Source organism: Branchiostoma floridae, chromosome 17 (genome assembly GCF_000003815.2).
Source record: "Branchiostoma floridae strain S238N-H82 chromosome 17, Bfl_VNyyK, whole genome shotgun sequence".
NCBI classification, from domain to species: domain Eukaryota; kingdom Metazoa; phylum Chordata; class Leptocardii; order Amphioxiformes; family Branchiostomatidae; genus Branchiostoma; species Branchiostoma floridae.
The window spans coordinates 7,839,852-7,867,193 of record NC_049995.1 but is presented as its reverse complement, the minus strand read 5'-3'; the positions used below and the strand labels follow the sequence as shown (position 1 = coordinate 7,867,193).

Sequence of the window (27,342 nt, the reverse complement as noted above, 5' to 3'; positions counted from 1 at the left end):
GTAGATGTTGTCTGAAACGTATTTCCAAAATATCCAGTTGCAATTAACAATTATCTCATTAACTCTAATACACCTTTTCAGCTTCAGATACGATCTATTATGATATTGGAATCAAGAGTATGATTTATCATGCCCTTACAGTTGATGTCTACACCTACATCTTCGGGTTGGTGCAAATCTGCTGTTTAATATCAGCACCTGTGATTGGCGCACTGATGGACTGGAAAACACAACCACCGGAAAACAGCCAACCAGAAGACGACGTCTTTGCGGATGATCAATCCATTGCCTCTGCAGAAACCGTTCGGTATGTTTAGGATTTTTTTCTACATTGAAGGCAATATTGTTTTTACTAGTTTTTTGCTGCTATTGACTAAAACAGACACGGGTTCCTAGAGCAAAAGTCAGAGTTAGGAAGTAGAAGGACAGAGTTGGTAGAATTATTCATAGATCAAACATGACGAGTAGTCCACGGAATAGGCTACTCATGGGAAGGTATTGCTTAATCAATACCAAAGTCGTTCTGATCAATACCAAAATGGATCCGTATTGATGAATTTGTTGACCGCTATGTCAAATCACTTGGCCGCTGTGATGTCACCAATGTGCCGTATCTTCAATAAGGTACCTGTCACAATTAGGAAATGGGCCCTGCGAGGTAGTTTAATGACTGCTTTTTGCTCGAGCGTAGCCTCTATGTGGTCCCGTGGGACAACCTGCGGCTAACGGGATATTTTTGGGCACGGCAGGGTCCCGGTTTGATTTTAACTCGGTGTTGGCCCGAGACCGGTACCCTATATCAAAGAGACGCCATATGCTGATCGTGGGCACACAAAGAGGTACCCCGCAGTATCGGGCAGTCAACCGGGACTAGTTTGAGGCTTCGGGTCCGGCCAGGCTACTTGCAACGGTGCAAATGTCTACACCTTAACGTAAGGTTTGAATGTTGGACTAAAAGAACATTTACCCTCCATGTTTTACAGTACCTCCAGCACCACTACCAGCTCCACCGGCTCCACATCCTCCCGCCCGTCCATCAGATCCAGCATCTCCCTGACGGAGGAGGAGAAGGCCCGGATCATGGTCCAGAAGGTCTGGAACGCCGCCATGGCCTTCTTCCTCACCAACCTCCTGACTCTGCTGTTCGGGGTGCTCGTTCTCGTACCAAACTTAGTGGTGCAGGTAGGTACAATTTGCAAAGTTTCTTACCTGTAAACAATGAAACAAGCAAACAAAACTCAAAAGAAACAAACATATGAATAGACAACGCAAAAGCCAGTACCAAACTTAGTGGTACAGGTGGGTACGATTTGCAAAGTTTCTTACCTGTAAACACAGAAGAAAACCAAAGAAACAAACATAGAAGTAGACAGCGCGAAGAAGAATGCAGGCACCCTATTCACGTAGTTTGGAAACCCAACCACACATCACACACTCGTACACAGTCCAAATGCATTAATACAGTGTGAAGTACAGTTTGACATTTCCAATTATACACTGACCTTTTTTTTCCGTCCTTCAATTTTACAGGTCGCCACGTTTGTGTTGCACACTGTTATCAGAGCCTTCATGCACACAGCGACGGCGGGGCTTTTTGCAATTATGTAAGTACATTTATCGGATAACTTAATGTGTCTTAAAAAAGCAGTAATGTAACTGTAAGCCTGTATAAAGTCTTTTACCCCGATAGTAAGGAAGACATGGGGTAGGTTTGAGCCCCCTATCGGCATGTTAATGAATTAGGAATAGTCATTTTGATTAATTTAATTTTTCGTTTCAGGTTCCAAGTGTCCCTGTTTGGAAGTCTTATTGGTCTGCAGGCGTTTTTCCACGCTGCTTTCGCCACGTTGCAGTACCCGCTGTTCATCGCCGTCAACGGACCTCTCTCTGGGGACCCTTTCTGGGTAAGTCATTTTTAAAAAAGGACTACAAAATATAATTCTTACAAAATACACAATATGAGTAGTTCCATCACCTTGTTAAATCACTGAGTTCAGAATTTCATTCATACACTTCTGCTTTTTGTGTACGAAGTCATTATTGCCCGAAGGAAGGTGTTAGATGGACACCGAGACGTTTACCAATATCTTCGTGGTGAATTAAGAACTTTTTTACTCAGTTAGTTGATAAGATGGTGAAATTATTGACATCTATAATACTGAGAGTACAATGTAGAATGGCTTTTATTACACTTGGCTCTCTAAGTCTCAGATATCTAAGACGACCAACATACAGATATTTGTATACGTAATTACATAGCTAAATGTCCATGTAGACATGCTTGTAAAATCATATTTGTGAATGTGAATATTATTTGTCATTTTACAGATAAACGTTGGTCTCCTCGTTGCCTCGCTGCTAAACTTCGCCCTTCCTGTCTACCTGCTGAGAAAAAGTAAAGAAATGGAGAAGGAACTAAGCTGGGAAGAAGACATGAAGATTCTTCCCCCCATCCCTACAGAGATCTCCATCCCCATAGAAAAATCAGTGGCATATGTATAACATTGCACTAGCAAACATGTTACAAATGGTGACATATGTTTCATCAACTGGTCCTCTAGTGACTGTTCGACAATAGACCCCTTTCCAAACTCCGGCGCCATTTTGAATCTGCTCTCGCGGGAGCATAAACCGGCGAGAACACGCGTGATTTGGTACACCAATGGTAAGAAATGCTCGTCACAGGCCTGTCATAATGGCGTCCCTGTAGCAAGTCATACCTCATCAGCGAATGGATGAGTAAAATCGTATCCTGTAGCTCTCATGTTCGGTTCTATCTTCAGCAACAGTGGAGGTGCAGTTTTTGTTGTCGGTCTAGGATTTTATGTGCGACAGTACCAAAGTTGGTGAAACATACTCGACCTTAAACCTAGCACACAACGTTAGTTAAAAACTGTACCCCGGAATGAAGTTTCCGTGCAATAGTGCCATGTAGCGTATAGTCCTTTAAACGGAAGACCATCACAACGTAATTAGTATCACACAACAATACTCTTTCCAAAGCCTTTAGCTGTGCATCCTAGGTAGAAACGGCTAAACAGAAATAAGGCTACAGGTTTTTAAAGAAAAATCTTAAACCAAGGAGGTAAGAACCGAACATAAACGCAATATACTTTATCTTTTACACGAAAATTGGTTTAACTCAGGGGACAGCCACAAAGACATTTCGTTTGAGATATGCCGATTTATGCTAATCTCCAAGCAGATCCTACGGTAGCATAAGATAGTATCAAAAAGCTGCTAGAGAAGTGAAGCCGACCTAGGAGTGTGTTTTTGGCTATCCAGTGGCTGATGACTCCCTTTGGCCAGCTATACTCCTTAGCCTGATTTGATACTATCTTATGTCACTGGTAAATCTGCCTGGAGATTAACTTTATGCCACTTAATCTATTGACAAACAACCTACGGAAAACAGGGAAAACATGACGATCTAAGCAGGGAATTTTACCAGCCTCCAGCTTATTGAGCCGAATCTGAAAGTTTGTTATTTCATGTTTAACGAAAAACTGTTAACGTTGAAGTGCGAAAGTGGAGAAAAGAGAGTGCGAAAGGGAAGAAATATGAATGTATTTAATATGTATGTAATATGTATATATGGTGTGTTCCAAAGTATTTGGAATCCAAGAACCCATTCAACTCAGATGACAGAAAACAACGAAAAAGACCACAAAAAAAAGAGAGGAGTAATATTTTGCTTTACGGGGAAAGAGAAAACGTATTTTCTATGTTTAAAGACTATGTGAAAGAATACTTAATATGTAAAAAGAATACTCTATTTTCGGAGTGTATCCTTTGTTCTTACAATAGGACAGAGAGAAAAGAAAATGAATTTTCCTGCACTTTCAGTTATATGTTACTATATGATTGAAGACGAATAAATCTTTACTTCTGGATACTTTATTTTTATACAGACGTTTCGGAAGGCGTCCGCCTTCCTTCCTCAGTGAAAAGAAAATGAAGACAAACAATTTCTTGAAACAAGGAATAATTCTTATGTTCTAAATAAACAAAAAAGGTAACGGCTAAGGTGTTCTAAAATAAACAACACAGGTAACTATAGAGGTGTTCTAACAATGTTCTAAACAAACAAAAAGGTAACTGACAAGGTTCTAGAATAATTCAAGCAAAGTAAAATGAACTAACAAGGAATAAGATATTAAAACATGATAAGTGTATAAATAAAACCATCAATCACTTCAATAAACTATCCCAAGTACAAGAAAGCTCAGTTCTCAACCCACCCAAAAAATTGAAATTGTTTGTCTTCATTTTCTTTTCACTGAGGAAGGAAGGCGGACGCCTTCCGAAACGTCTGTATAAAAATAAAGTATCCAGAAGTAAAGATTTATTCGTCTTCAATTGTAACGATTCCTGGATGTCTAACCTTCACAAACGTATGTTACTATATGGTTCACATGCTATGCTCGTTCATTTTTATTGTCATTTTTATGGCACAGTGCTTATTGTAGCCTGTGGTTACGTGAATGTTGATAGCTTTTCGTATTCAGGCTATGTTTGTGGCATATTGCTAACGTCTGCGAGTATTTTATACTCACTTTTGTGTGTAAATATTGCTGTAGAAAGCTACCTAATACGTACACGGAGACTTTACTGTTGTGTTGTTCTCTGCGACGTCATTTTGCATGAGCTGTGCTAATTTGAGTAGTACTGGACACAAGCTATGTTTCTTGTGGAGAACGAAATGTATACGTAATATATTGTTTAAGTACAAACTGTGTTTAAAGGAAAGACGATACTCTACGATAAAATCGCTTCACTCTGACCTCAACTGAGAACTGCAAAAGTGTTGAGAGCATGCCATACCGGTAATAAGTTCATCTGTACAATGTAGTACACTAAGACACGTTAATTTGTAATGCTCTTTTACTTTGTAGGGATATAAGGTATCTACTTATGCTACGGTCACATTTGTCCCAGTGTCCGTAGGGGTTGTAGCCCCGGTTTGGCACTGAAGCCACAAATCTGTCCCGGTGAACGGCCGGATACCGGAGGGTATACGTACCCCTCGGTGTTTTTAAAATTACATAATGGCGTCTATACGTCGTCGGGTCCCGGGTTGATTTTAACTGTGAGTCAAATAAATTTCTGGGACCCGGCCGTGCTTGAAAATAGCCCGGAAGCCGTAAGGTTGCCCGCGGGACTACCGAGGGGTCACACCCAAAAGTGCAAAAAAAAAAAAAACAGCGCGGAAACTAACCGGCGGGGCCCCTTGTTCCAATTGTGACCGTAGCATTACGGCGGTTTACTTGAAGCGTATAGAGCGCAGCTTCTACACATTTCATGATTTGCTCAGGGATGACCTTTATATAGTCAGGATCTAGGACCGACTGATAATTGGATTGTATATTTCCCACATTATTTTCTAGTCGTTGTTTTCTTGTAGAGAACACGTGCTGTGGGTCGTGTCAGCGGAACAATAAATCTTGATACGCAAACGCAATTAAGACTCCGTTATCCTTCATTATCATATAGCCAGATGACGTTGACCAATCAGAAGTCCCAATTTCAATATTCGTTATGATATCGTAAATTCATACAGGCAGTGAATACTAGTAATTAACCTGTAGGACCGTTCCTAGGCTATAGTAGGACACCAGGCTACAGTATTTATGGTGAGGACAAAAGAGACTCACTCGGGAGCTATAATACGGCTGGACACCAGGCTACAGTATTTGCGGTGAGGACAAAATAGACTCGGGAGCTATAATACGGCTGGACACCAGGCTACAGTATTTGCGGTGAGGACAAAAGAGACTCGGGAGCTATAATACGGCTGGATACCAGGCTACAGTATTTGTGGAGAGGACAGAAGACACTCGGGAGCTATAATATAGCTGCTGGATACCAGGCTATTGTGTTTGTGGAGAGGCCAGAAGAGACTCGGGAGCTATTATACGGCCGGGTACCGGACTAAAATATTTGAGGTGAGGACAGAAGAAATTCGGGTGGCCAATTTACTCCTCTGCCGGCTAAACTCCTTCCCCAGCTTATGGCACTGTCTTATGCCACGCAAGATCTGCTTGGAGATTAGGTATTTAGGTATATCAAGCTGAAGGACGGACTTTCGGTAACAGATTGAAAGTGGGTTATGTAAAGACAAAGGTCTTATATCTTATATATCTGAAAAGAATACACAAGGGGGTAAAGAAAAATAAAAAAAAAGTGTAGTAGTTATTCTTTATTGATTCTGGTTTCTATAGCAACCGATTACAAAGTCAAAGAGTGGTCTTCTTTCGTCGCTGTATGCGATCAATCAGATCAGTGGTGGTTCCTCCTGATGCGGTCAATCCAACGGCTGAAGGCGCTGACACGCGCAAAGACTGACGGGGTGCTGGTGCTGCAAGCGTTGGTAACGAAGCTGGACACCCCCACCACATGGTACAACCCGTCTATCTCACAGACAAGAGGGCCGCCAGTATCACCCTGCAATGTGTGGATTAAAAGGAAAATCATTGTTTAATATTAGGCCATAAATTTAGAAATCCATCATAAAATTCAAGGTCGACTTTGATTGGCTGTGTGCATGCCTGTGACCAGGAATAGGAAAACATTAGAGTTTTACTATACCAACGGTGGTCCCTAGGGTGCTGGGCCTGCCATGGACGATTACGATTATGATTTTGGGTTATGGATATTTGTACGCCGATGAATATGTTCAAAGTGCCATAATAATAATCATCTTCGTAATTGTGGATGGAAGAAGAAAGTTGAGGTAGCAGAACACAGTTTTCGGCCTAGGGGGATTTCTATAGTTAAGGACCACAAGGTGACTGACATCGACGCTGATAAAATCATAGTAGGTGCAGTTTTCAAGCACGACAAACTAATATGTTGAAGTCAAGGGTATACCCTACCAAAATAATTGAAAACTAGAAAAAATTGTCGTTTTTAGATTTTTTAAAGCCCTCTTTTAAATGGGGTCATGCGGGGCCATGCGACTCACCCAGGCAGTCAGCTGTAAAGGTCACTGGCGCGCATTGATACGGGGAATTGGCAAACATCTGTTATACATACGATCTGAAAGTCGACTCATTATACTACCATATAGCAAAGTTCATGCCCCGCTGTCTTTCACGTTGCAGTGTTTACAGACGCTTGAAGATTTCGACCGCACTACTTTTTTTACCTCTACGTCATAGATCCTCGCGGATAAATACTGTGGGCTGCGACCTTGAGTCACGCGGTCCCCTAGAGGGGGCTTAGGTATCATCATCAAAATGTCTGCCGCCCCGAGTTCGTTGTAAATCACTCTAATACAAATGGGCATATTTACCAAGCATACCCCATCCTCGCCTGGGCCCTCACCCCCAGCACAGATCATGTTCTCAGGTTTGTAGTGATCTCGAAAATGGGAGCTGCACTCACTGTCGCTTAGCAACGGGAGGTCTGCCTGCTGTAGCTCATCAGCAATAGGTCCTGTTGATAACGAAAAACATAAAGATTGTGTTGGACTTTCTAATATGAAGCACGTTTCTGTGCCCTGTGTGTTGGTCAATTTTCGTGAACAGAAAACTTGAGTTCGACGACCTCATCCCACCATGAAATATTTAGAGCTTTTGTAAAGTTTATGTAAATGACCCACACATTAACATAATTCATGCATGATGATGTTCATCCTTGACTAACATACACATGTGGCACGTACACAAGCATAAAACTTCTATCATAAATCATTAAGTGGTTTTGCAAGTGTGCATATATTATCAGTTCCTCATTAGCATATTTGGTATCTTCTTATATTTCCCCTATCATAATTTACATGTGTTACATTTATTGAAGTCCAGTTATTGAAAACAATGGTATTACACAATTTTCTCATTAATTATGCACATTAAGTCTTCGTTTCCATAATGTTTAATTCTGGCAATATATCTACTGAGGAACTCCAATGTGACGTCTGTCCTACCGGTACTGTACGCGTTCACTGCCGTGTACCCCCAGCCGGTGCTCCAGCACATCGTCCCGTCCGGGTAGTCAGTCCCGGCCGGCGGCACACAGGCTCTGTCCACGGTCCTGCTGAGGTGCACCCGGTTGGCTAACTTTAGCAGCATGATGTCATTCTCATTAGTCTGTAAGAGTGAACATGTATGCAGATGAACAACGGTTAAAATGAAACGTCGATGAAGGTTAGACGGTATACATATAACCACCATATCTGTGCCTGTATATTGGCCAAGACTACTTTGTGAGTAAATGCAACGGCCTAGTGGGTAGAGTGTTCGCCTTGCATTCGGCAGGTCGTGAGTTCGATCCCCGGCCGAGTCATACCAAAGACTTTTAAAAAATGGTACATGCTGCTTTCTCTGCTTAGCACTCAGCATTCGGGAAAGAGTATGGAAGTTGAACACACACTGCTACCAGTGGACTAGCCCCCTGCTGTAGTGATTGCGATGTGTCGCCCAAGGGCTACTGAAACGGAGATGGCCGCCGCCCTATGCGCCATCAGGAGCGGGAAGAACTTTAACTTTTAACTTTTTAACTTTGTGAGGTGTGTTAAGGAGGCAGTCTATACATCAGGGCCCATCAACCCTCACTGAACCATGATGGCGGTAGATTCCATCTTCCTGTCACCTTTGATTCACTCCTGACGTCATCACGCTTCCGGTTTCCGGAAAGTCCGGAGAGGCCCTCCACTTCTAAGTCCTATAACTCTTGAACGACGTGCCATAGGGCCACCACATTTTTAGGACATGATATCGACATAATATCTAACAAGTAGTTGACGTTTGATATTACGTCGACGTAAGATAACGTAATTATGACGTCATCAATTTGATTGTATTGGCCGGACCCATGAAAAAAAGGATATTCTCAGAAAACTTCAAGTTATACAACAAAAATGTAACAACAAGTGCAGATAACAGAATAATAATGTTTATTACGACTTGTATTGCCAATAGCAACATCGATGACGTCAAAATGACGTCATGAAATGAAGTCATGCACATCTAAGATACGAGTTAGGCTCCGCCATATAATATCCACCACCTTGAATTTTTAAAAACAACTTTTTTTGCAACAAATAATCACAAAGGACAATGGAAATAGACTAAATTCATTCATTTAGATGGTTTTTGATGAAAAAATACCAGGTAGTTACAAATTTTAAGGGATAATTAGCTTGTTATTCTTGATCTGGCCATACGGTCCGCCATCTTGGATTTTGGGTTGATGACGTCATCAAATTAGCATAATTTATGCATATATAATTATGAAAGATATGCTAGATAATGTAAGATTTTATTCATGTAACAAAATAGCAGTAAAATATCAAATAAATGTGAAAAATACATGAGCAAAAATAGTGATTTTTGGCAAAACTGCCCGTAAACAAACGGTTGCCATGGCAACACGGAAAAATGGAAAATTTGTCAAACTTCGTAAAATTGTTGCCAACAATATTTCAGGAAAACTCACTAAATTTGGTGGCTTTAGCGTAAGGCGTTCTGGCGTTATAGACATCAAAGTTGGCGCAGGCCTCAAAAGCCCCCCCCCCCCCTTGTCTGAATAGGGTTAAAGTAAAGCGTTGTCAGAACCCCCAATAAGACCATCCTACTTGTGGGTTGTAGTCCGGATGAGGGAACCAGGCTGCAATATTGGACACCTGGACAGAGTCAGTGGTATCAGACAGCCCATGCGCTCCTGCAACGATCTTGTCTGTCAGGAAGCTGTAGATGTGAGGAGTGTAAAGTTCAGCGGGTGAAAGCGTAGGTTTCTATGTGATGCATAGCACATCACTGCTTGCACAAGCTAACTACTTCTCTGATAACATAACATAGCAGTTTGTATACATAGGGGCTAGTCAACATACGTGTCAAATACCACAGTTGTTGCAGGGAGGTAGCGTCTGTTCTGCTGCGGTCCGATTTGATCTGGCCGGGCTCTATTTGAAGCCACAAAATTGTCCCAGTGGACTGCCGGATATCGTGGGGGTACTTCTAGGTGTTTTTACGATTATGTTACGGCGTCAATTCGTTACCGGGTCCCAGGTTGATTTTAACGACGAGTTTGAAGAGTTTGATGTAATAATGAACAAATTTTACCTCAATTCTGTAAGATCACTAATGTTACAGCACAGAAATAATGCGCCACAGAATAATCCGGTAGCCACGTAAGGTACCCCACGGGGCCCAGGTAGGGGAGCGCCCGAAAGTGTCGACAAACAGCCCGTACACTACCCGGAGAGGCCCCTTTTTCGAAATAGAACATAGTATTATTGGGGTATCTCCTATTCAATATTGCTCTGTTTTGTCGATGAAATGAAGGTTAAACATCTAGGTAATAAGATACACCAAATAGCAGTTACTCAAATAACTGGAACTGAAACTTCCAAATCGTACCAAAATCGTGTTTCTTGAGTAACTGCTATTAGGCCTTGTTCAATCTTTTAACGTTTTTTAACGTTTTTTGTAATAGACTTTTTTTCAAGGATACATGTCACAAAAAAATTCATTGGGATGCTGTGAAATACAAGCACACAGTTTATAGCCAGTAATAACTGCAACATATGCTAACGTTAACGAAGAGACTAACTAGTAAGTATCAAAGAAATAAGTACAAAGATATGTGACTATCAGGTGCTTCAGCTCGACTTACAAGTCTCCTTGGTTACAGTGTGCTGCAGTCAGCACCCACTGTCGTCCTATCAGCGTTCCTCCACAGTAGTGAGAACCATCAGGCGTTTGCAGAGATACCTGAAACGTGTAAAAGATATGTAGTGCTCGTAAAACTCGCCTTTATCCACACAAAAACTTTCCTTCATGCTTTGACTAAACACACACAGACACACACATGTATACGTACACAATCGCACACGCAAAGGCACACACGCACACATGCACACAACACACACACACACACACACACACACACACACACACACGCACACACACACACTATCCTAACATCAAGATACCTACCTGCCACGGCCAGCTGTTCTGTCTTGCATTCTCTCCCCCGACGATACGTGACGTTCCGGCAGTCCTAGGTGCGATCATTGGCTGGCCGCAACCTGAAGACAATATGGGAACAAAACAAAGGAGTCGTTACATCCGCTACAAAATCCTTCTGAGCTCCACAAACGTGTCCATGTCCAGATGGCTGGTTCTATGATCCCCTACTAATTTCAATCGTCGTATGTGGTCAATCAACTAAGGCTGAAATTATAGGGTGAAAGTCACTAACCATTTGCCATGGCCACCGTCACCGCAAAAATCAGGAAGATCTTCATAGCTGTTGTGATCCAAGCCAACAGTTTGTGCTACAGTCACAAAGTTGTTACAGGTGGACTTGGACACTTGAACTTATAAAGGGTTGTGCGGAAATTCTTATCTTTTTTCGTGACGGTCGGAAACGTTTATCTTTCTGCATATATATATATATATATATATAGTATTACGCAGCAAAAGCATACACAAAGAGCGCTAGGTATCATTGAATATTGTCTGTAAAAGCTGTAATATTCATCTGAAAAAGTTGTAAAATTACCAATGACACCTAGAAAGTTTTTTCTCCGACCATATATACGACGAATGCATGCAAAGGCAAAGGTTTAAGATAAGAAAAATACTGTTACTGTTATCGTGAGAAACTTACATATGTCGTCTCGTTCAGTGTCTAAAGCTGAGGGCACAACCCGCCATATGTGTAAACACGTGCTGTCTACGTGCCAAAACGTGGGCAATCTTTTGGGATTCGTAAGTGGTAAGTACCGCCTCCGTGCGAACTCGTAGGGAGTCCGACGGATTTTGGAGCATGCAGACACGCCGTAGAACTTAACGTCAGGCAAAACTTGTGTTGCCGTGTTGACGTACTCCCTCCCTGCTCTTGCCAGTCGTTCCCCACGTTTTCGGAAATACGTGGTGGACGTGGCCTACAAAAAAACGTACGGATAAATTGCCCGTACAGCGGCTTGTGCCCTTAGCTTAGTACGATATCCGTTAATTTCCTTAAAATAGCTAAAAGTCAACAAAGCAGCTTGCAAAACAAATACTTTCACCACCCGAGACTGGAAGTTACATACCATGACTTTGTTTCAAGGATTTTTCCCCACAAGCTAGACAACATGGACTCGAGCCCTCAAACATATCTCTCTTACGTTGCGTTGGCGTATCAGTTAGGGTGTTTGACCCAGAGGTCATGTGTTCGAATCCTCCTACATGTCAGCAACGTTTTACCCTTGGGAAAGTCAGTTTACATGACTTTCCTCACTCCACTCAGGTGTAAATATGGGCACCTGTAACAGGCTGAAAGTGGGTTATGTAAAGAGAGAGAGAGGTCTTGAACATATATCTTACATGTCTGAAAAGAAGACACAAGGAGGTAAAACGAAAAAGAAAAAAAAAATGTAGAAGTTCTTTTTTTATTGATTCTGGTTTCTATAGCAACCGATTACAAGGAGTGGTTTCCTCTCGACACCGTATGCGACCAATCATCACATCACATCAGTAGTTCCTCCTGATGCTGGTAATCCAGTCGGTGAAGGCGCTGACACGCGCAAAGATTGTCGGGTAGCTGGTGTCGCAGCCGCCTGCAACGAAGCTGGCCACCCCCACCACATGGTACAACCCGTCTATCTCACAGACAAGAGGGCCTCCAGAGTCACCCTGCAATGTGTGGATTAAAAAGAAGATCATTATATGATATTAGGCCATAGGACTTATCCTAATATCGTAGCCTAGAATCCATCATAAAATGCAAGGTTGACTCTTATTTCCTGTGTGCATGTCTGTCACCAGAAATAGGAAACAATTAGAGTTTACTACACCCTACATGGACCATAAACTGGATAATGTCCACAAAGTGAAGTAGACCGATCAGTAGGAACATGAACTGGGATCCACACATTGACAACGTAGTGCACAAAGAGAACAGGACATAATCTTGAGGTTGAGGCTTACTCGAGGAGCGCTTTCTCGTTGATGATTCTTGAGCTTGCCTTCAGATTTTGTCCTGTTCGCTTTGTTCACTACGTTGTCAATGTGTGTGTTCATGTTCCTACTGATCGGTCTACTTCGCTTTGCAGACATGATCCAGTTTATGTCCATGTAGAAGTAAAAGTATAATTGAATGAAGACCTTTATTATAATGTACATTCATGCCTCGACGGGCTAGGTACAGGTCACTGATAACAGACATAACTGATAACAGACATAACAAACATATGCAAAAACAACAATATACACTTTAACTAGTTGAAGGTACTAAGCTAACAGGATGGTCGACATCTTCTCGCTTCTTTGTACAGGTGTAGATATAGGAACAGATTCTGTTTAATATACAGGGTTTGTCTAGGCGCATCAAAAATAGAAATTTATCCGTTGCATTAAGATGTTCAAAATATGGGTACTCTTTTCTGATATATTCATAAAGCACAATTGTTTCCTACTCCTTGTGACAGACATGCAGCGAATCAGAGTATCACGTACGTATCATCATCAAAATGTCTGCCGCCCCGAGTTCGTGGTAAATCACTGTAATACAAATGAACATATTTACCTTGCATGCCCCATCCTCGCCTGGACCCTCACCCCCGGCACAGATCATACTGTCAGGTTTGTAGCCCGCGTCCCAATTGCTCATGATTTGGCTGCACTCATCGTCACTTAGCAACGGGAGGTCTGCCTGCTTTAGCTCATCAGCAATAGGTCCTATTGATAACATAATGATCGTGGGAGACTTTTTGCAATAAGGCACGTTTTCTATGTTGCGTTGTGTTGGTGAATTTTGTTGAAAACAAATATAAAACAAGGCAATCAGAGATAGCATTTGCAGACTTCGCCACCTTACCCATAATATGATACTTCTTTGCGACAATCCCAGCAATGTCATTGTAAAGCTGTTGTTAAGTTGTGTATATCATGCCCGTACACACACACACGCACACGCACACACATGCACACACACACGCGCAAGCGTACACACACACAACACATCCATGCATTCCCACCCATGCCCATTCACAAGTTTTCACAATCAGGTCCAGGTTTAGGTCCAGGTCCTCTGGACCTGATCCTCTGGACCTGAACCGTACCTGGACCTGAATTTTCTGTACTGATACCCACTCCTAGTAGAACTGTATCTACTGGAGAACTCCAATGTGACGTTTGCCCTACCGTTACCGTCGACGTCCGGTGCCCAAACCCCCCAGCCGGTGCTCCAGCACATCGTCCCGCCTGGGTAGTCAGTCCCGGCCGGCGGCACGCAGGCGAGGCGCACGCTCCTGCCGAGGTTCACCTTGCTGGCTAACTTTAGCAGCATGATGTCATTCTCTACAGTCTGTAGGAGCGTACATGTATGCAGATGAACAACGGTGAAAATGAAACGTCGATGAAGGTTAGACGGTATATAACCATCGTATCTGTATCTGTATACTAGCCGCTTATACCGGGTATAAGCGAACGTACATGCTTTTACAGTCTGCGTTAGAAGTTATAAGTCTGTTAGGTAGTCGGCCACAGAAACCCATATCAAGCATCACAACGTCGATGAAGGTCATTGAGTAACCCGGACATACAGTATTTGCAACGGCCGTTGCTTGCACCATACCTACATGAATTTAGATCAATTTATCGTAAAGCGTTGCGGGCCTTCCTAACAATAGTGTTAAGCAGAGCCTCCTACCTGTGGGTTGTAGTCCGGATGAGGGAACCACGCTTCAATATTGGACACCTGGACAGATTCAGAGATATCGGACAGATCATGCGCTCCTGCAACAACCTTGTCTGTCAGGAAGCTGTAGATGTGAGGAGTGTAAAGTTCAGCGGATGAAAGCGTAGGTTTCTGTGTGATGGACTATATGTATGCATAGCACATCGCTGCTTGCACAAGCTAACTACTTCTCTGATAACATAACATAGCAGTTTGTATACATAGGGACTAGTCAACATACGTGTCAAATAGCACAGTTGTTGCAGGGAGATAGCGTTTGTTCTACTGCGGTCCGATTTGATCTGGCCGGGCTCTATTTGAAGCCACAAAATTGTCCCATTGGACTGCCGGATATCGTGGGGGTACTTCTAGGTGTTTTTACGATTAGGTTACGACGTCTATTCGCTACCGGGACCCGGTTTGATTTTAACTACGAGTTTGAAAAAGCCAGGGGCCCAGCTGTACCCAAAAATAGCCCGGTAGCCACACAAAGTGTCCTACGTGGCCCAGGTAGGCGAACGCCCCTTTTTCGAAATAGGACGTAGCATTATTGGGGTTCTCCTCTTCAATATCAATATAATATTGGTCTGTTTGGTCGATGGTAATAAGATACACCAAATAGCAGTTGCTCAAGTAACTGGAACTGCAGCTTCCAAAATCGTACCGAACCATGTTGCTTGAGTAACTGCTATTTGGCGTTGGTCTATTCTGCTCTGCGTTTTTGTAGTTGCTATAGACTTTAGCCGTTTTTTCAATGGTACATGTCATAAAAATTGATTTTGATGCTTTGAAATGCAAGCACACAGTTTATAGTCGGTACGAATTGTAACATATGGTAACGAAGACTGAATATCTTACATAGAAATATGTGATTATCAGGTGCTTCAGCTCGACTTACTAGTCCCCTTGGTTACAGTGTGCTGCCGTCAGCACCCACCGTCGACCTATCAGGGTTCCGCCACAGTAGTGAGAACCATCGGGCGTTTGCAGAGACACCTAAAAACATGTAACAGATATGTAGTGCTCATAAAACTCGCTTTTATCGACACAAGAGACTTTCCTTTATGCTTTGACTAAAGACACCCACACCCACACACATACACACATACACATGTACACGTACACACACGCACACACACACGTACATGCACACACACACACACACACACACACACACACACATACACACACACACACATGTACACGTACACACACGCACGCACACACGTACATACACACACACGCACACACATGTACACGTACACACACGCAAATACACACACACACACACACACACACACACACACACACAATATCCTAACATCAAGATACCTACCTGCCACGGCCAGCTGTTCTGTCTTGCGTTCTCTCCCCCGACGATACGTGACGTTCCGGCAGTCCTAGGTGCGATCATTGGCTGGCCGCAACCTGAAAACAATATGTGAACAAAACAAAGGAGTCGTTACATCTGCTACAAAAATCCTTCTGAGCTCCACAAACGTTTTTGAGGAAGGTGTCCATATCCATATGGCTGAATCTATGATCTCCTATGAATTTCAACCGTCGTATGTGGTCAATCAACTAATTAAAAGCTGAATTTGAAAGTCACTAACCATTTACAATGGCCACCATCGCCACGAAAATCAGAAAGATCTCCATAGCTGTTGTGATCCAAGCCAACAGTGTATGCTACAGTCACAAAGTTGTTACAGGTAGACTTTGACACTTGAACTTATGAAGGGTTGTGCGGATATTCTTATCTTTTTTTCGTGACGGTCGAAAACGTTTATCTTTTTGTATATATATAGTATTACGCACCTGAGTTAAGTGAGGAAAGTCGTGTAAAGTGCCTTTCCCAAGGGCACAAGATCGATGACACAGCAGCTGGATTCGAACCCGCAATCTCTCGGTCTCGAGCCGCAAATGCTGCCACTGCGACACGCGGCCCATGGCCCACGACACGCTTTTCCTCAATTAACTCAGGTGTAAATGAGTATCTAGTGGCCTTGTGTGGCTTGGTGGGGCTGTGTGGCCGAGACAGGCCTTAGGGGCATGTTCGGGCATGAGCGGCACCCGCAATGGCGCACGAGTCGGGGGTAGGAGGAACCCCCTACATCCTCGGTTGGAAGTCCTCCTAGGAGACGGATACTCCGAACAACAAAGCTGCATCTGCTGGAGCCGCCTCACACGTTGAATACAGTTGCCCCTGTGAGACTTAGTGCTCCAGTAGACGAGAGGGTGGAGAAGGAATTGCACACCCCTCCTTCGCCATAAAAAGTCATGTGCAGGTCATGCAAACAGGCAAATAGCCTGTCTGCCTCCTCATCCGTCCAATCGACAGGAGAAGCCAAAGTATTACGCAGCAAAAGCATGCACAAAGAGCGCTAGGTATCATTGCATATTGTCTGTAAAAGCTGTAATATTCATTTTAAAAAGTTCTAAAATTACCGAGGAAACCTAGAAAGTTTTTTTCTCCGACCATATATATCACGAATGCATGCAAAGGCATGCATGCATGCAGTTTAATGTTAGAAAAATACTGTTACTGTTATCGGGAGAAACTTACATATGTCGTCTCGTTCGGTGTCTAAAGCTGAGGGCACAACCCGCCGTACGTGCAAATACGTGCTGTCTACGTGCCAAAACGTAGACAATCTGTTGGAATTCGTAAATGGTAAGTACCGCCTCCGTACGAACTCGTAGGGAGTCCGACGGATTTTGGAGCATGCAGACACGCCGTAGAACTTAACGTCAGGCAAAACGTGTGTTGCCGTGTTGACGTACTCCCTCCCTGCTCTTGCCAGTCGTTCCCCACGTTTTCGGAAATACGTGGCGGACGTGGCCTCCCAAAAAAAACGTATGGACAAATTGCACGTACGGTGGGTTGTGCCCTTAGCTTAGTACGATATCCATTAATTACCTTAAAATAGCTGAAAGTCAACAAAGCAGCTTGCAAAACAAATACTTTCACCACCCGAGACTGGAAGTTACATACGTGACTTTGTTTCAAGGATTTTTCCCCACAAGCTAGACAACATGGGCTCGAGCGCTCAAACATAACTCTCTTACGTTGCGTCGGCGTATCAGTTAGGGTGTTTGACCCAGAGGTCATGTGTTCGAATCCTCCGGCAATGTTTTACCCTTTGGAAAGTCACTTTACATGACAATATGGGTACCTGACTTTGGTTGGAGAGGTATACGCGATGGAAGGAGAGAAATGGACTCCCCTTTCCAATATCGAATATCGTACCCAATACACAGTGGACAACACCCCACTGCCCCGCTAAAGCCCCAAGAAAAGTTTAAACGGGTTTTTGGAAAACCCAGTCCGGTCCGAACTGCGAAAAACCCGGTCCAGTCCGGTTTGGGGGGCGGAAAAACGGTCCAACCTGTTCTGCATGTAGCTACGCCCCCTGGCAGGAAATAACACAATTACAATACATTGGTACGGTGTCTTGTCGTATATCACAACATGGAGCGCACTAATTGGATGTATAGGGGTCTACATGCTAATATCACTGTTGACGTCAGATTAATTGGCGACGGTTAACATAAACATTGTACTGGTGGAAAGTTTGCCATGACCAATACGCTGAACGGAACCTACTGCCAAAAAGCTATGGGACGACCTATATCTGCTGTAAGTCAGACAATTATCTAGACAGCTAAATCCATTGCTTCGTTCCGTGGACAGAACTGTGCATTTTTCATGACGTTGTGTTTTAAACTCACCAAGAGCTACATGAGAGGATGATTTACTTTGATATTGAAGATTGAAATATTGGATTTATAAGAGTATAAGCCAGGTAGTATGATTTGAAATATAAGCACTACTAGGGGAATAAAGCAATCACAAATCGCCTCTTTAAGATTAAGAAACATTTCTAAACGCCATGTAGAGTATTGCTGTTTACAACGTTTCATTTACGTTGTCCGTCACAACTCTCAAAAGTTCACGTATGCATATATATATGTATAAAAGGCATGACAAATGGGAGTAAAATCTAGAAAGAGTTTCGGTAATTATTTTACTTGATTTAAACTATGCATGCAGTACGTCAATGAATGTTCGACATTCAGGTAATAACATACTCCCAAAAGGAGTTACTTAAATAACTGGATATGATTTTGGAAACAGTCGACGTCAGGCGTTTCAGATAGCATCCGTATTTGCGGAGAGGACAGAAGAGACTCGGGAGCTATAATACGGCTGGATACCAGGTTACAGTATTTGCGGTGAGGACAGAAGAGACTAAGGAGCTATAATACGGCTGGATACCAGGCTACAGTATTTGTGGTGAGGACAGAAGAGACTAAGGAGCTATAATACGGCTGGATACCAGGTTACAGTATTTGCGGTGAGGACAGAAGAGACTAAGGAGCTATAATACGGCTGGATACTAGGTTACAGTACCTGGGCAGAGAGCAGAAGAGACTCGCAAGCTATAATACGGCTGGATACTATGTTACAGTACCTGCTGAGAGAGCAGAAGAGACTTAGGAGCTATAACACGGCTGGATACCAGGTTACGATATTTTTCTGGAGAGGATAGAAGACACTCGGGAGCTATAATACGGCTGGATACTAGGCTATAGTGTTTGTGGAAAGGACAGAAGAGACTCGGGAGCAATAATACGGCTGAATACCGGGCTATAGTATTTGCAGAGAGGACAGAAGACACCCGGAAACTATAATACAGCTGAATACCGAGCTATAGTATTTGCAGAGAGGACAGAAGAGACTCGGGAGCTATAATACGGCTGGATACCAGGCTACAGCAAGAGCACAAGTCAACTTGCTATTTCCCTTCAACCATATAAAACTTATTTAATGTTCACCTCAAGGCTATATCCGTTGTTTTTAAAAACAGGGTATTTAGTAATCTCCAAGCAGATCTTGCGTGGCATAAGACAGTATCATAATCTGGGGAAGGAGTTTAGCCGGCTGAGGAGTAAATTGGCCACGCGAAGGCCTAAGATCTGCTTGGAGATTAGGTATTTAGGTATATCAAGCTGAATGATGGACTTTCGGTAACAGATGTCTTATATCTTATATATCTGAAAAGAATACTAGTACACAAGGGGGTAAAAAGAAATAGAAAAAAGCGTGAAGTAGTTCTTTTTTATTGATTCTAGTTTCTATAGCAACTGATTACAAAGAGTGGTCTTCTCTCGTCGCTGTATGCGACCAATCAGATCAGTGGTTGTTCCTCCTGATGCGTTCAATCCAGCGGCTGAAGGCGCTGACACGCGCAAAGACTGTCGGGTAGCTGGTGTCGCAGGCGCCTGCAACGAAGCTGGCCACCCCCACCACATGGTACGACCCGTCTATCTCACAGACAAGAGGGCCGCCAGAGTCACCCTGCAATGTGTGGATTAAAAAGAAGATCATTATACAACATAAGGCTATGGGTCTTATCCTAATATCGTAGCCTGGAATCCATCATAAAATGCAAGGTTGACTCTTATTTCCTGCACATGTGTGCATGTCTGTCACCAGGAATAGGAAACAATTAGAGTTTACTACACCCTACATGGACCATAAACTGGATAATGTCCACAAAGTGAAGTAGACCGATCAGTAGGAACATGAACTGGGATCCACACATTGACAACGTAGTGCACAAAGAGAACAGGACAAAATCTGGAGGTTGAGGCTTACTCGAGGAGCGCTTTCTCGTTGATGATTCTTGAGCTTGCCTTCAGATTTTGTCCTGTTGAACAGTTCGCTTTGTGCACTACGTTGTCAATGTGTGTGTTCATGTTCCTACTGATCGGTCTACTTCGCTTTGCAGACATGATCCAGTTTATGTCCATGTAGAAGTAAAACTATAATTGTTTCCTACTCCTTGTGACAGACATGCAGCGAATCAGAGTATCACGTACGTATCATCATCAAAATGTCTGCCGCCCCGAGTTCGTGGTAAATCACTGTAATACAAATGAACATATTTACCTTGCATGCCCCATCCGCTCCCGGACCCTCACCCCCGGCACAGATCATGCTGTCAGGTGTGTAGCTTGTGCCCCAATTGCTCATGATTTCGTTGCTCTCGTCGTCACTTAGCAACGGGAGGTCTGCCTGCTGCAGCTCATCAGCAATAGGTCCTATTGATAACATAATGATCGTGGGAGACTTTTTAATATAAGGCACGTTTTCTATGTTGCTGTGTTGGTGAATTTTGTTGAAAACAAATATAAAACAAGGCAATCAGAGATAGCATTTGCAGACTTCGCCACCTTACCCATATTATGATACTTCTTTCCGACAATCCCAGCAATGTCATTGTAAAGCTGTTGTTAAATTGTGTATATCATGCCCGTACACACACACACACGCGCACACACATGCACACACACACGTGCACGCGTACACACAACACATCCATGCATTCCCACCCATGCCCATTCACAAGTTTTCACAATCAGGTCCAGGTTTAGGTCCAGGTCCTCTGGACCTGATCCTCTGGACCTGAACCGTACCTGGACCTAAATTTTCTGTACTGATACCCACCCCTAGTAGAACTGTATCTACTGGAGAACTCCAATGTGGCGTTTGCCCTACCGTTACCGTCGACGTCCGGTGCCCAAACCCCCCAGCCGGTGCTCCAGCACATCGTCCCGCCTGGGTAGTCAGTCCCGGCCGGCGGCACGCAGGCGATGTCCACGGTCCTGCCACGGATTACCCGATCGGCTAACTTTAGCAGCATGATGTCATTCTCATTAGTCTGTAGAAGCGTACATGTACATGTGCAGGTCAACAACGGTAAAAATGAAACGTCGATGAAGGTTAGACTTTGATTCATTTCTGACGTCATCACGCTTCTGGCTTCCGGAAAGTCACACATCTGACAAAGGTTGGCGAGATCGACTGAAAATTTATGGCGTGTGTTTCCTTTGTTTTGGGAATAAAGCTCATTAAGGTTATAATAGCTATGGATTCTACAAAATCGGATGAGTTCAGATTCAGAGAGATTCAGACGGATTCAGATTGTAAGCTGTTTTTGCAACGGCCATTGCTCGCACCGTACCTATATGAATGTAGATCAATTTATCGTTAAGCCTTGCCGGCCTTCCTGACTATAGTGTTAAGCAGACCTCCTACCTGTGGGTTATAGTTTGGATGAGGGAACCACGCTGCAATACTGGCCACCTGGACGGATTCAGTGGTATCGGACAGATCATGCGCTCCTGCAACAACATTGTCTGTCAGGAAGCTGTAGATGTGAGGAGTGTAAAGTTTAGCGGATGAAAGCGTAGGTTTCTATGTGATATCACATCACATCACTGCTTGCACAAGCTAACTACTTCTCTGATAACATAACATAGCAGTTTGTATACATAGGGGCTAGTCAACATACGTGTCAAATACCACAGTTGTCGCAGGGAGATAGCGTTTGTTCTACTGCGGTCCGATTTGATCTGGCCGGGCTCTATTTGAAGCCACAAAATTGTCCCAGTGGACTGTTGGATATCGTGGGGGTACTTCTAGGTGCTTTTACGATTAGGTTACGACGTCTATTCACTACCGGGACCCGGTTTGATTTTAACTACGAGTTTGAAAAAGCCAGGGGCCCAGCTGTACCCAAAAAATAGCCCGGTAGCCACACAAAGTGTCCCACGGGGCCCAGGTAAGCGAACGCCCCTTTTTCGAAATAGGACGTAGCATTACTGGGGTTCTTCTCTTCAATATCAATATAATATTGGTCTGTTTGGTTGTTGGTAATAAGATACACCAAATAGCAGTTGCTCAAGTAACTGGAACTGCATCTTCCAAAATCGTACCGAACCGTGTTGCTTGAGTAACTGCTATTTGGCTTTGGTCTATTCTGCTTCGTTACGTTTTTTGGCGACGCCTGATGGGCGAGCCTAATAGTATAGTGTGTGACCGTTCGCAAAGAATTCTAAAAACTGTACAGGAATGTCAGGAATTTTTTTTCCGCGCATCATGCCGCGCATCATGCCTCCACGGGTATGCTTTCCAGTCGCTGGGCACATATACGTGTGCACAGCAGTGTATTCTCGCGAGGCGATTTTCGATTGATCGCCGTGCAAAATTGAGAAAAGCCTAGGACCTCAGACGTACCAGAAATGTAGTATGTAGTATTGTGGTCATGGAAATGTAAACATTTGAAACAGGGGATAAAGGATTGTTGAAATATGTTCCTCGGAAAATGACCCGTGAGTCGTGGAAATCACTTCCGGGTTTTGCCGCGCATCATGCTGGACTGAACCATTACCTCCACGGGTATGCTTTCCAGTCGCAGGGCACTATACGTGTGGCGGTGTGCACAGCAGTGTATTCTCGCGAGGCGATTTTCGATTGATCGCCGTGCAAAATTGAGAAAAGCCTAGGACTTCAAACGTACCAGAAATGTAGTATGTAGTAGGGTGGTCATAGAAATGTAAACTTTTGAAACAGGGGATAAAGGATTGTTGAAATATGTTCCTCGGAAAATGACCCGTGAGTCGTGGAAATCACTTCCGGGTTCGTTCGTTTGGAGTTTGGAAAGTTTGGTGGCCTTCTTCACCCTTGATATCTTTGTTTCCATAATGCAAACTAATGTTTGAAACAAGCATTGTTTGAGCTTAAACGATGTATAACATGTGGGGTTGTGAGATAGCGATGTGATAGTTAACTTCGCCATTAAAGAACGTTATATTTTGGGTAGCGTTTGTGTGTGTGTGTGTTTGTAGAAGACCACCATAACTCGAGAACGCCTGGGTGGATTGTATTGATATTCAGTATGTGGGTAGGTCTTGTTGAGACCTCGAAACAATTAGATTTTGGGTCCCTTAGCGGCCTGCAGCGGAACTTCCTGGTTTGATATCTCGAGTTCTGGACATGCTGCGGCTATTAATTTTAAGTGGTAGACAGCTCTTGATGCCGTGAGTAAGTGGTATAGGTTTGGGCCCCCTAGCGGCTTGTTTTGGAACTGCAGGACAGGTTTAGTGTCAGACTTTGAAAGGGAATAACTCAAGAAGGGGTTGACGGATTGTTATGATTTTTAGTATGTGGATAGGTTACGTGATGCTTCATATAATTCCATATCAATTATGCATATTGGAAGATAATTTGCATAATTAATTGGAAAATCGTCTAAACATGCTCAGTTCAATTATAGGACCATTGCAACATGTGACCTTTGTAACTTAAAAAGAGAATATTGATAGATATATATTATGCAAAATAAAGACCTAATTTGCATAATTAATGAGAAAATGCTTTCATGTCATTGTGGTAAATGGCGGGAATGTCATACTTGTAGCATTTAGAAGTTATGTACAGGTGATCATCGTTGACCATTAATTATGCAAATGAGGTCCTTATTTGCATAAATTATCAGAAAAAGCGACAAAATCCTTCTTTCTTAACATATATTGCGCACGTCTGTTTGGTGAAGGAGATGATCAAGGTATATAATTTATGAAAATGAGAGCCTTATTTGCATAATTAATGACGAAGGTATGGGGTCGTGGAACTCTAGTTCAACATGTGTGACTTGCTCTAAGTGGTGCGCCGCATCCGGACCATGAAAAACGGCCGTATCTAGAGGCGTACGTGCGCGTATGACTCTACATCAGTTATCAATTCATAGCGGCGTAATAGGGCACTCAGTCAAACATATAGCATATGTAATTTAAAAATAGAGAAATATGGATAGACATAAAATAATACAAATTGTTATCTAATTTGCATAATCATTGAGAAATTGTTATAATATCAAAGTGATTGATGATGATAATTTCATTCTTGCAACATTTGGCAACTACGATATTTGAACGTTATTAGACATACATCAAGTAAATTAGGGTCTCATTTACATAAATTATTAGAAAAGACTACAATAGCTTTCTTTGCTAAGACTTTGATATTTCTAGCATATTATTATTTAGCTAGAGAAGATGATCAACTGATATGATTTATGTAAATGACGGTCTGATTTGTAAAATTGATGAGTAGCATTTACATTATTAGTTAACCCTTCACTCACAAGAGAACCCCTTTTGACAGCAATGCTCTCTAAACATTAATCGCCAGGCGAATGGAATACGACTATTAAAACCCATTAATAGCAACAATCCTTAATATTTATAAACAATAAAACCGTCGCCATGGCAATAATTTTAATTGCCACACTTTTTGTAGTTGCTATAGACTTTAGCCTTTTTCAATGATGCATGTCATAAAAATTGATTTTGATGCTTTGACATACAAGCACACAGTTTATAGCCGGGAATAGTTGTAACATATGCTAACGAAGACTGAATCTTACATAGAAATATGTAACTATCAGGTGCTTCAGCTCTACTTACTAGTCCCCTTGGTTACAGTGTGCTGCAGTCAGCACCCACTGTCGACCTATCAGGGTTCCGCCACAGTAGTGAGAACCATCAGGCGTTTGCAGAGACACCTAAAAACATGTTACAGATATGTAGTGCTCAGAAAACTCGCTTTTATCCAAAAACTTTCCTTTATGCTTATAACAAAGGATTTTCCGATGGCTACAATCGTTTGGTACCGTTTATTTTGTGTGAGCATTCTTTTCGTAATCTCCAAGCAGATCCTACGGTAGCATAAGATAGTATCCTATGCGCTGAGACGACCTTCCTTTTTTTGCGCTGCATACTTACTTTTTTGCGCTGCAAACTTACTTTTTGGAGCTGCACACTTACTTTTTTAGCTGCACACGTACTTATTTTGAGCTGCACACTTAATTATTTTGAGCTGCACTCTTCCTTGTTTGAGCTGCACACTTACTTTTTTGAGCTGCACACTTACTTATTTGAGCTGCACACTTACTTACTTATTTTGAGCTGCACACTTACTTACTTATTTTGAGCTGCACACTTACTTACTTTTTTGAGCTGCACACTTACTTACTTTTTTGAGCTGCACACTTACTTTTTTGCAATGCACACTTATTTATTTTGAGCTGCACACTTACTTTTTTGAGCTGCACACTTACTTTTTTGAGCTGCACAATTACTTATTTTGAGCTGCACACTTACTTATTTTGAGCTGCACACTTACTTTTTTGCGCTGCACACTTACTTTTTTGCGCTGTACACTTACTTTTTTTGCGCTGCACACTTACTTTTTGCGCTGCACACTTACTTTTTTTTGAGCTGCACACTTACTTTTTGCGCTGCACACTTACTTTTTGCGCTGCACACTTACTTTTTTTGCGCTGCACACTTACTTTTTTGCGCTGCACAATTACTTATTTTGAGCTGCACACTTACTTTTTGGAGCTGCTCATTTACTGTTTTTGCGTTGCACACTTACTTTTTTGCGTTGCACACTTACTTCTAGTACCTTTATTGCGCTGCACACTTACTTTTTCTGCAGTTCGCTCTTGAGTTCGCGCCCCTCCCTTCCTCAATGGATGGTCCCCTTATCTCCGTTGTCTGCTGTAATGTCAGACCATTGTTCCTTCAGGCAACTGGTTAGGCACATAAATACAGTCCTGTCCATTTTAACATAGTTATCCCCACCCTGTCTTGAGCAACCACCTGTTCCCAGTGACCAGTTTTCTCAGTCCCTTTGATTGGTTACTGAATGCGGGTTTGACAAAAAAAACACCCAAACATACTAGTACACATACATGTACACACACACACGCACACACACACACACACACACACACACACACACACACACACACACACACACACACAAACAAACATAAAATACCTGCCACGGCCAGCTGTTCTGTCTTGCTTCCTCTCCCCCGACAATACGTGACGTTCCGGCAGTCCTAGGTGCGATCATTGGCTGGCCGCAACCTGAAAAATAACATACGAACAAAACAATGGATTCCTTACATAGATCTACTACAAAATCATTTTGAGCTTTACAAACGTTCTTGAGGAAGGTGTTTATATCCATATGGCTGGTTCAGTGATCTGCTTCAAATTTCAACCGTCGTATATGGTCAATCAACTAAAGCTCAAATTAGAAGGTGAAAGTCACTTACCGTTTGCCAGGCCATGGCAAATCGTTACCATGGCAACCATCGCCGCAAATATCAGGAAGACCTTCATAGCTGTTGTGATCCAAGCCAACAATGTCTGCTACAGTCACAAAGTTGTTACAGGTGGACTTTGACACTTGAACTTATAAAGGGTTGTGCGGAAATTCTTATCTTGTTTTTCATAACGGTCGGAAACGTTTATCTTTCTGTGTTTAAATAGTATCACGCAGTAGAAGCAATGTCAAGATAGCACTGCATGGGTATTGTTGAATGTAGTTTGTAAAGGCGATGATATTTATTTCAGAATGTTGCTAAAATCAACGAGGACACCAGTCAAGTTGCTCTTTTCTCTCCAAGAGAAGAAAAGATACCGTTAGGCAATGGCCATGGTTTATGCTCATTCAATAAATATTATGGACGTAATGATCGTGAGAAACGTACACATGTCGTCTCGTTCAGTGTCTAATGCAATGTCCATTGGCATATGTCAACTTATAATAGCTGGAAGTCAACAAAGCAGCTTGCAAAACAAATACTTTCAGCACATTAGAAATACTTTCTCCAGAGTAAAAGTGTTTGTTTTAATATCTGACCTTAATATATTCCACCTCATCATAGCTTTGTCTGAATTACATTTTATCGCAAGCTTGAAAAAAATGGTTCCCATATACAGCAGAAGCCAGTTAATTGCACA

At 42.7% G+C, this 27,342-nt stretch overlaps 3 protein-coding genes across 9 annotated transcripts in view; 1 reads left to right on the top strand and 2 right to left on the bottom strand.

Annotated features, from left to right (window-relative positions):
* Nucleotides 1-3,820, top strand: part of LOC118404241 (large neutral amino acids transporter small subunit 4-like) — a 32,493-nt gene extending 28,673 nt beyond the window's left edge. For all 5 annotated transcript variants that reach the window (XM_035803282.1, XM_035803280.1, XM_035803281.1 and 2 more), the window contains 5 exons: nucleotides 142-307; nucleotides 984-1,182; nucleotides 1,531-1,604; nucleotides 1,781-1,904; nucleotides 2,329-3,820. In XM_035803282.1, coding sequence (XP_035659175.1) covers nucleotides 142-307; nucleotides 984-1,182; nucleotides 1,531-1,604; nucleotides 1,781-1,904; nucleotides 2,329-2,502 — 737 coding nt within the window. In that variant the 3' untranslated portion in view covers nucleotides 2,503-3,820. The remainder of the gene's footprint in view (nucleotides 1-141; nucleotides 308-983; nucleotides 1,183-1,530; nucleotides 1,605-1,780; nucleotides 1,905-2,328) is intronic.
* Nucleotides 3,821-6,197: 2,377 nt separating this feature from the next.
* Nucleotides 6,198-16,094, bottom strand: LOC118405177 (chymotrypsinogen A-like). Of its 3 annotated transcripts, XM_035804599.1 has the most exons (7): nucleotides 11,206-11,306; nucleotides 10,941-11,032; nucleotides 10,618-10,715; nucleotides 9,578-9,689; nucleotides 7,928-8,090; nucleotides 7,295-7,437; nucleotides 6,198-6,444 (listed from the first exon to the last, which is right to left on the bottom strand). In XM_035804599.1, the coding sequence occupies exons 1-7, from the start codon at nucleotides 11,249-11,251 to the stop codon at nucleotides 6,280-6,282; spliced, it is 819 nt and encodes a 272-aa protein (XP_035660492.1). In that variant the 5' UTR covers nucleotides 11,252-11,306; the 3' UTR covers nucleotides 6,198-6,279. The 3 variants fall into 3 exon arrangements, with proteins under 3 accessions (XP_035660492.1, XP_035660494.1, XP_035660493.1); XM_035804601.1 differs by lacking the exons at nucleotides 10,941-11,032; nucleotides 11,206-11,306 and adding an exon at nucleotides 16,007-16,094; XM_035804600.1 differs by lacking the exons at nucleotides 6,198-6,444; nucleotides 7,295-7,437; nucleotides 7,928-8,090; ... (2 more) ...; nucleotides 10,941-11,032; nucleotides 11,206-11,306 and adding exons at nucleotides 12,362-12,626; nucleotides 13,519-13,670; nucleotides 14,136-14,298; ... (1 more) ...; nucleotides 15,569-15,666; nucleotides 16,007-16,093.
* Nucleotides 16,095-19,818: 3,724 nt separating this feature from the next.
* On the bottom strand, nucleotides 19,819-26,772 carry LOC118405176 (chymotrypsinogen 2-like). Its single transcript, XM_035804598.1, has 7 exons — nucleotides 26,652-26,772; nucleotides 26,369-26,460; nucleotides 24,988-25,085; nucleotides 21,776-21,887; nucleotides 21,236-21,398; nucleotides 20,627-20,778; nucleotides 19,819-20,032 (listed from the first exon to the last, which is right to left on the bottom strand). Exons 1-7 carry the CDS (start codon nucleotides 26,716-26,718, stop codon nucleotides 19,868-19,870), a joined length of 849 nt encoding a protein of 282 aa, XP_035660491.1. The 5' UTR covers nucleotides 26,719-26,772; the 3' UTR covers nucleotides 19,819-19,867.
* Nucleotides 26,773-27,342: the final 570 nt, after the last annotated feature.

Coding starts and splice junctions, on each gene's coding strand:
- LOC118405177 (XM_035804599.1), bottom strand. CDS start 11,251: ATGAAGATCTTCCTGATTTTTGCGGTGACGGTGGCCATGGCAAATG. Junction 9,690..10,617: donor CACTGTAACCAAGGAGACTT/GTAAGTCGAGCT, acceptor TCACATCTACAG/CTTCCTGACAGACAAGATCG. Junction 8,091..9,577: donor ATCCGGACTACAACCCACAA/GTAGGATGGTCT, acceptor TCACTCTTACAG/ACTAATGAGAATGACATCAT.
- LOC118405176 (XM_035804598.1), bottom strand. CDS start 26,718: ATGAAGGTCTTCCTGATATTTGCGGCGATGGTTGCCATGGTAACGATT. Junction 25,086..26,368: donor AGAACAGCTGGCCGTGGCAG/GTATTTTATGTT, acceptor ACATGTTTTTAG/GTGTCTCTGCAAACGCCTGA. Junction 21,399..21,775: donor ATCCAAACTATAACCCACAG/GTAGGAGGTCTG, acceptor ACGCTTCTACAG/ACTAATGAGAATGACATCAT.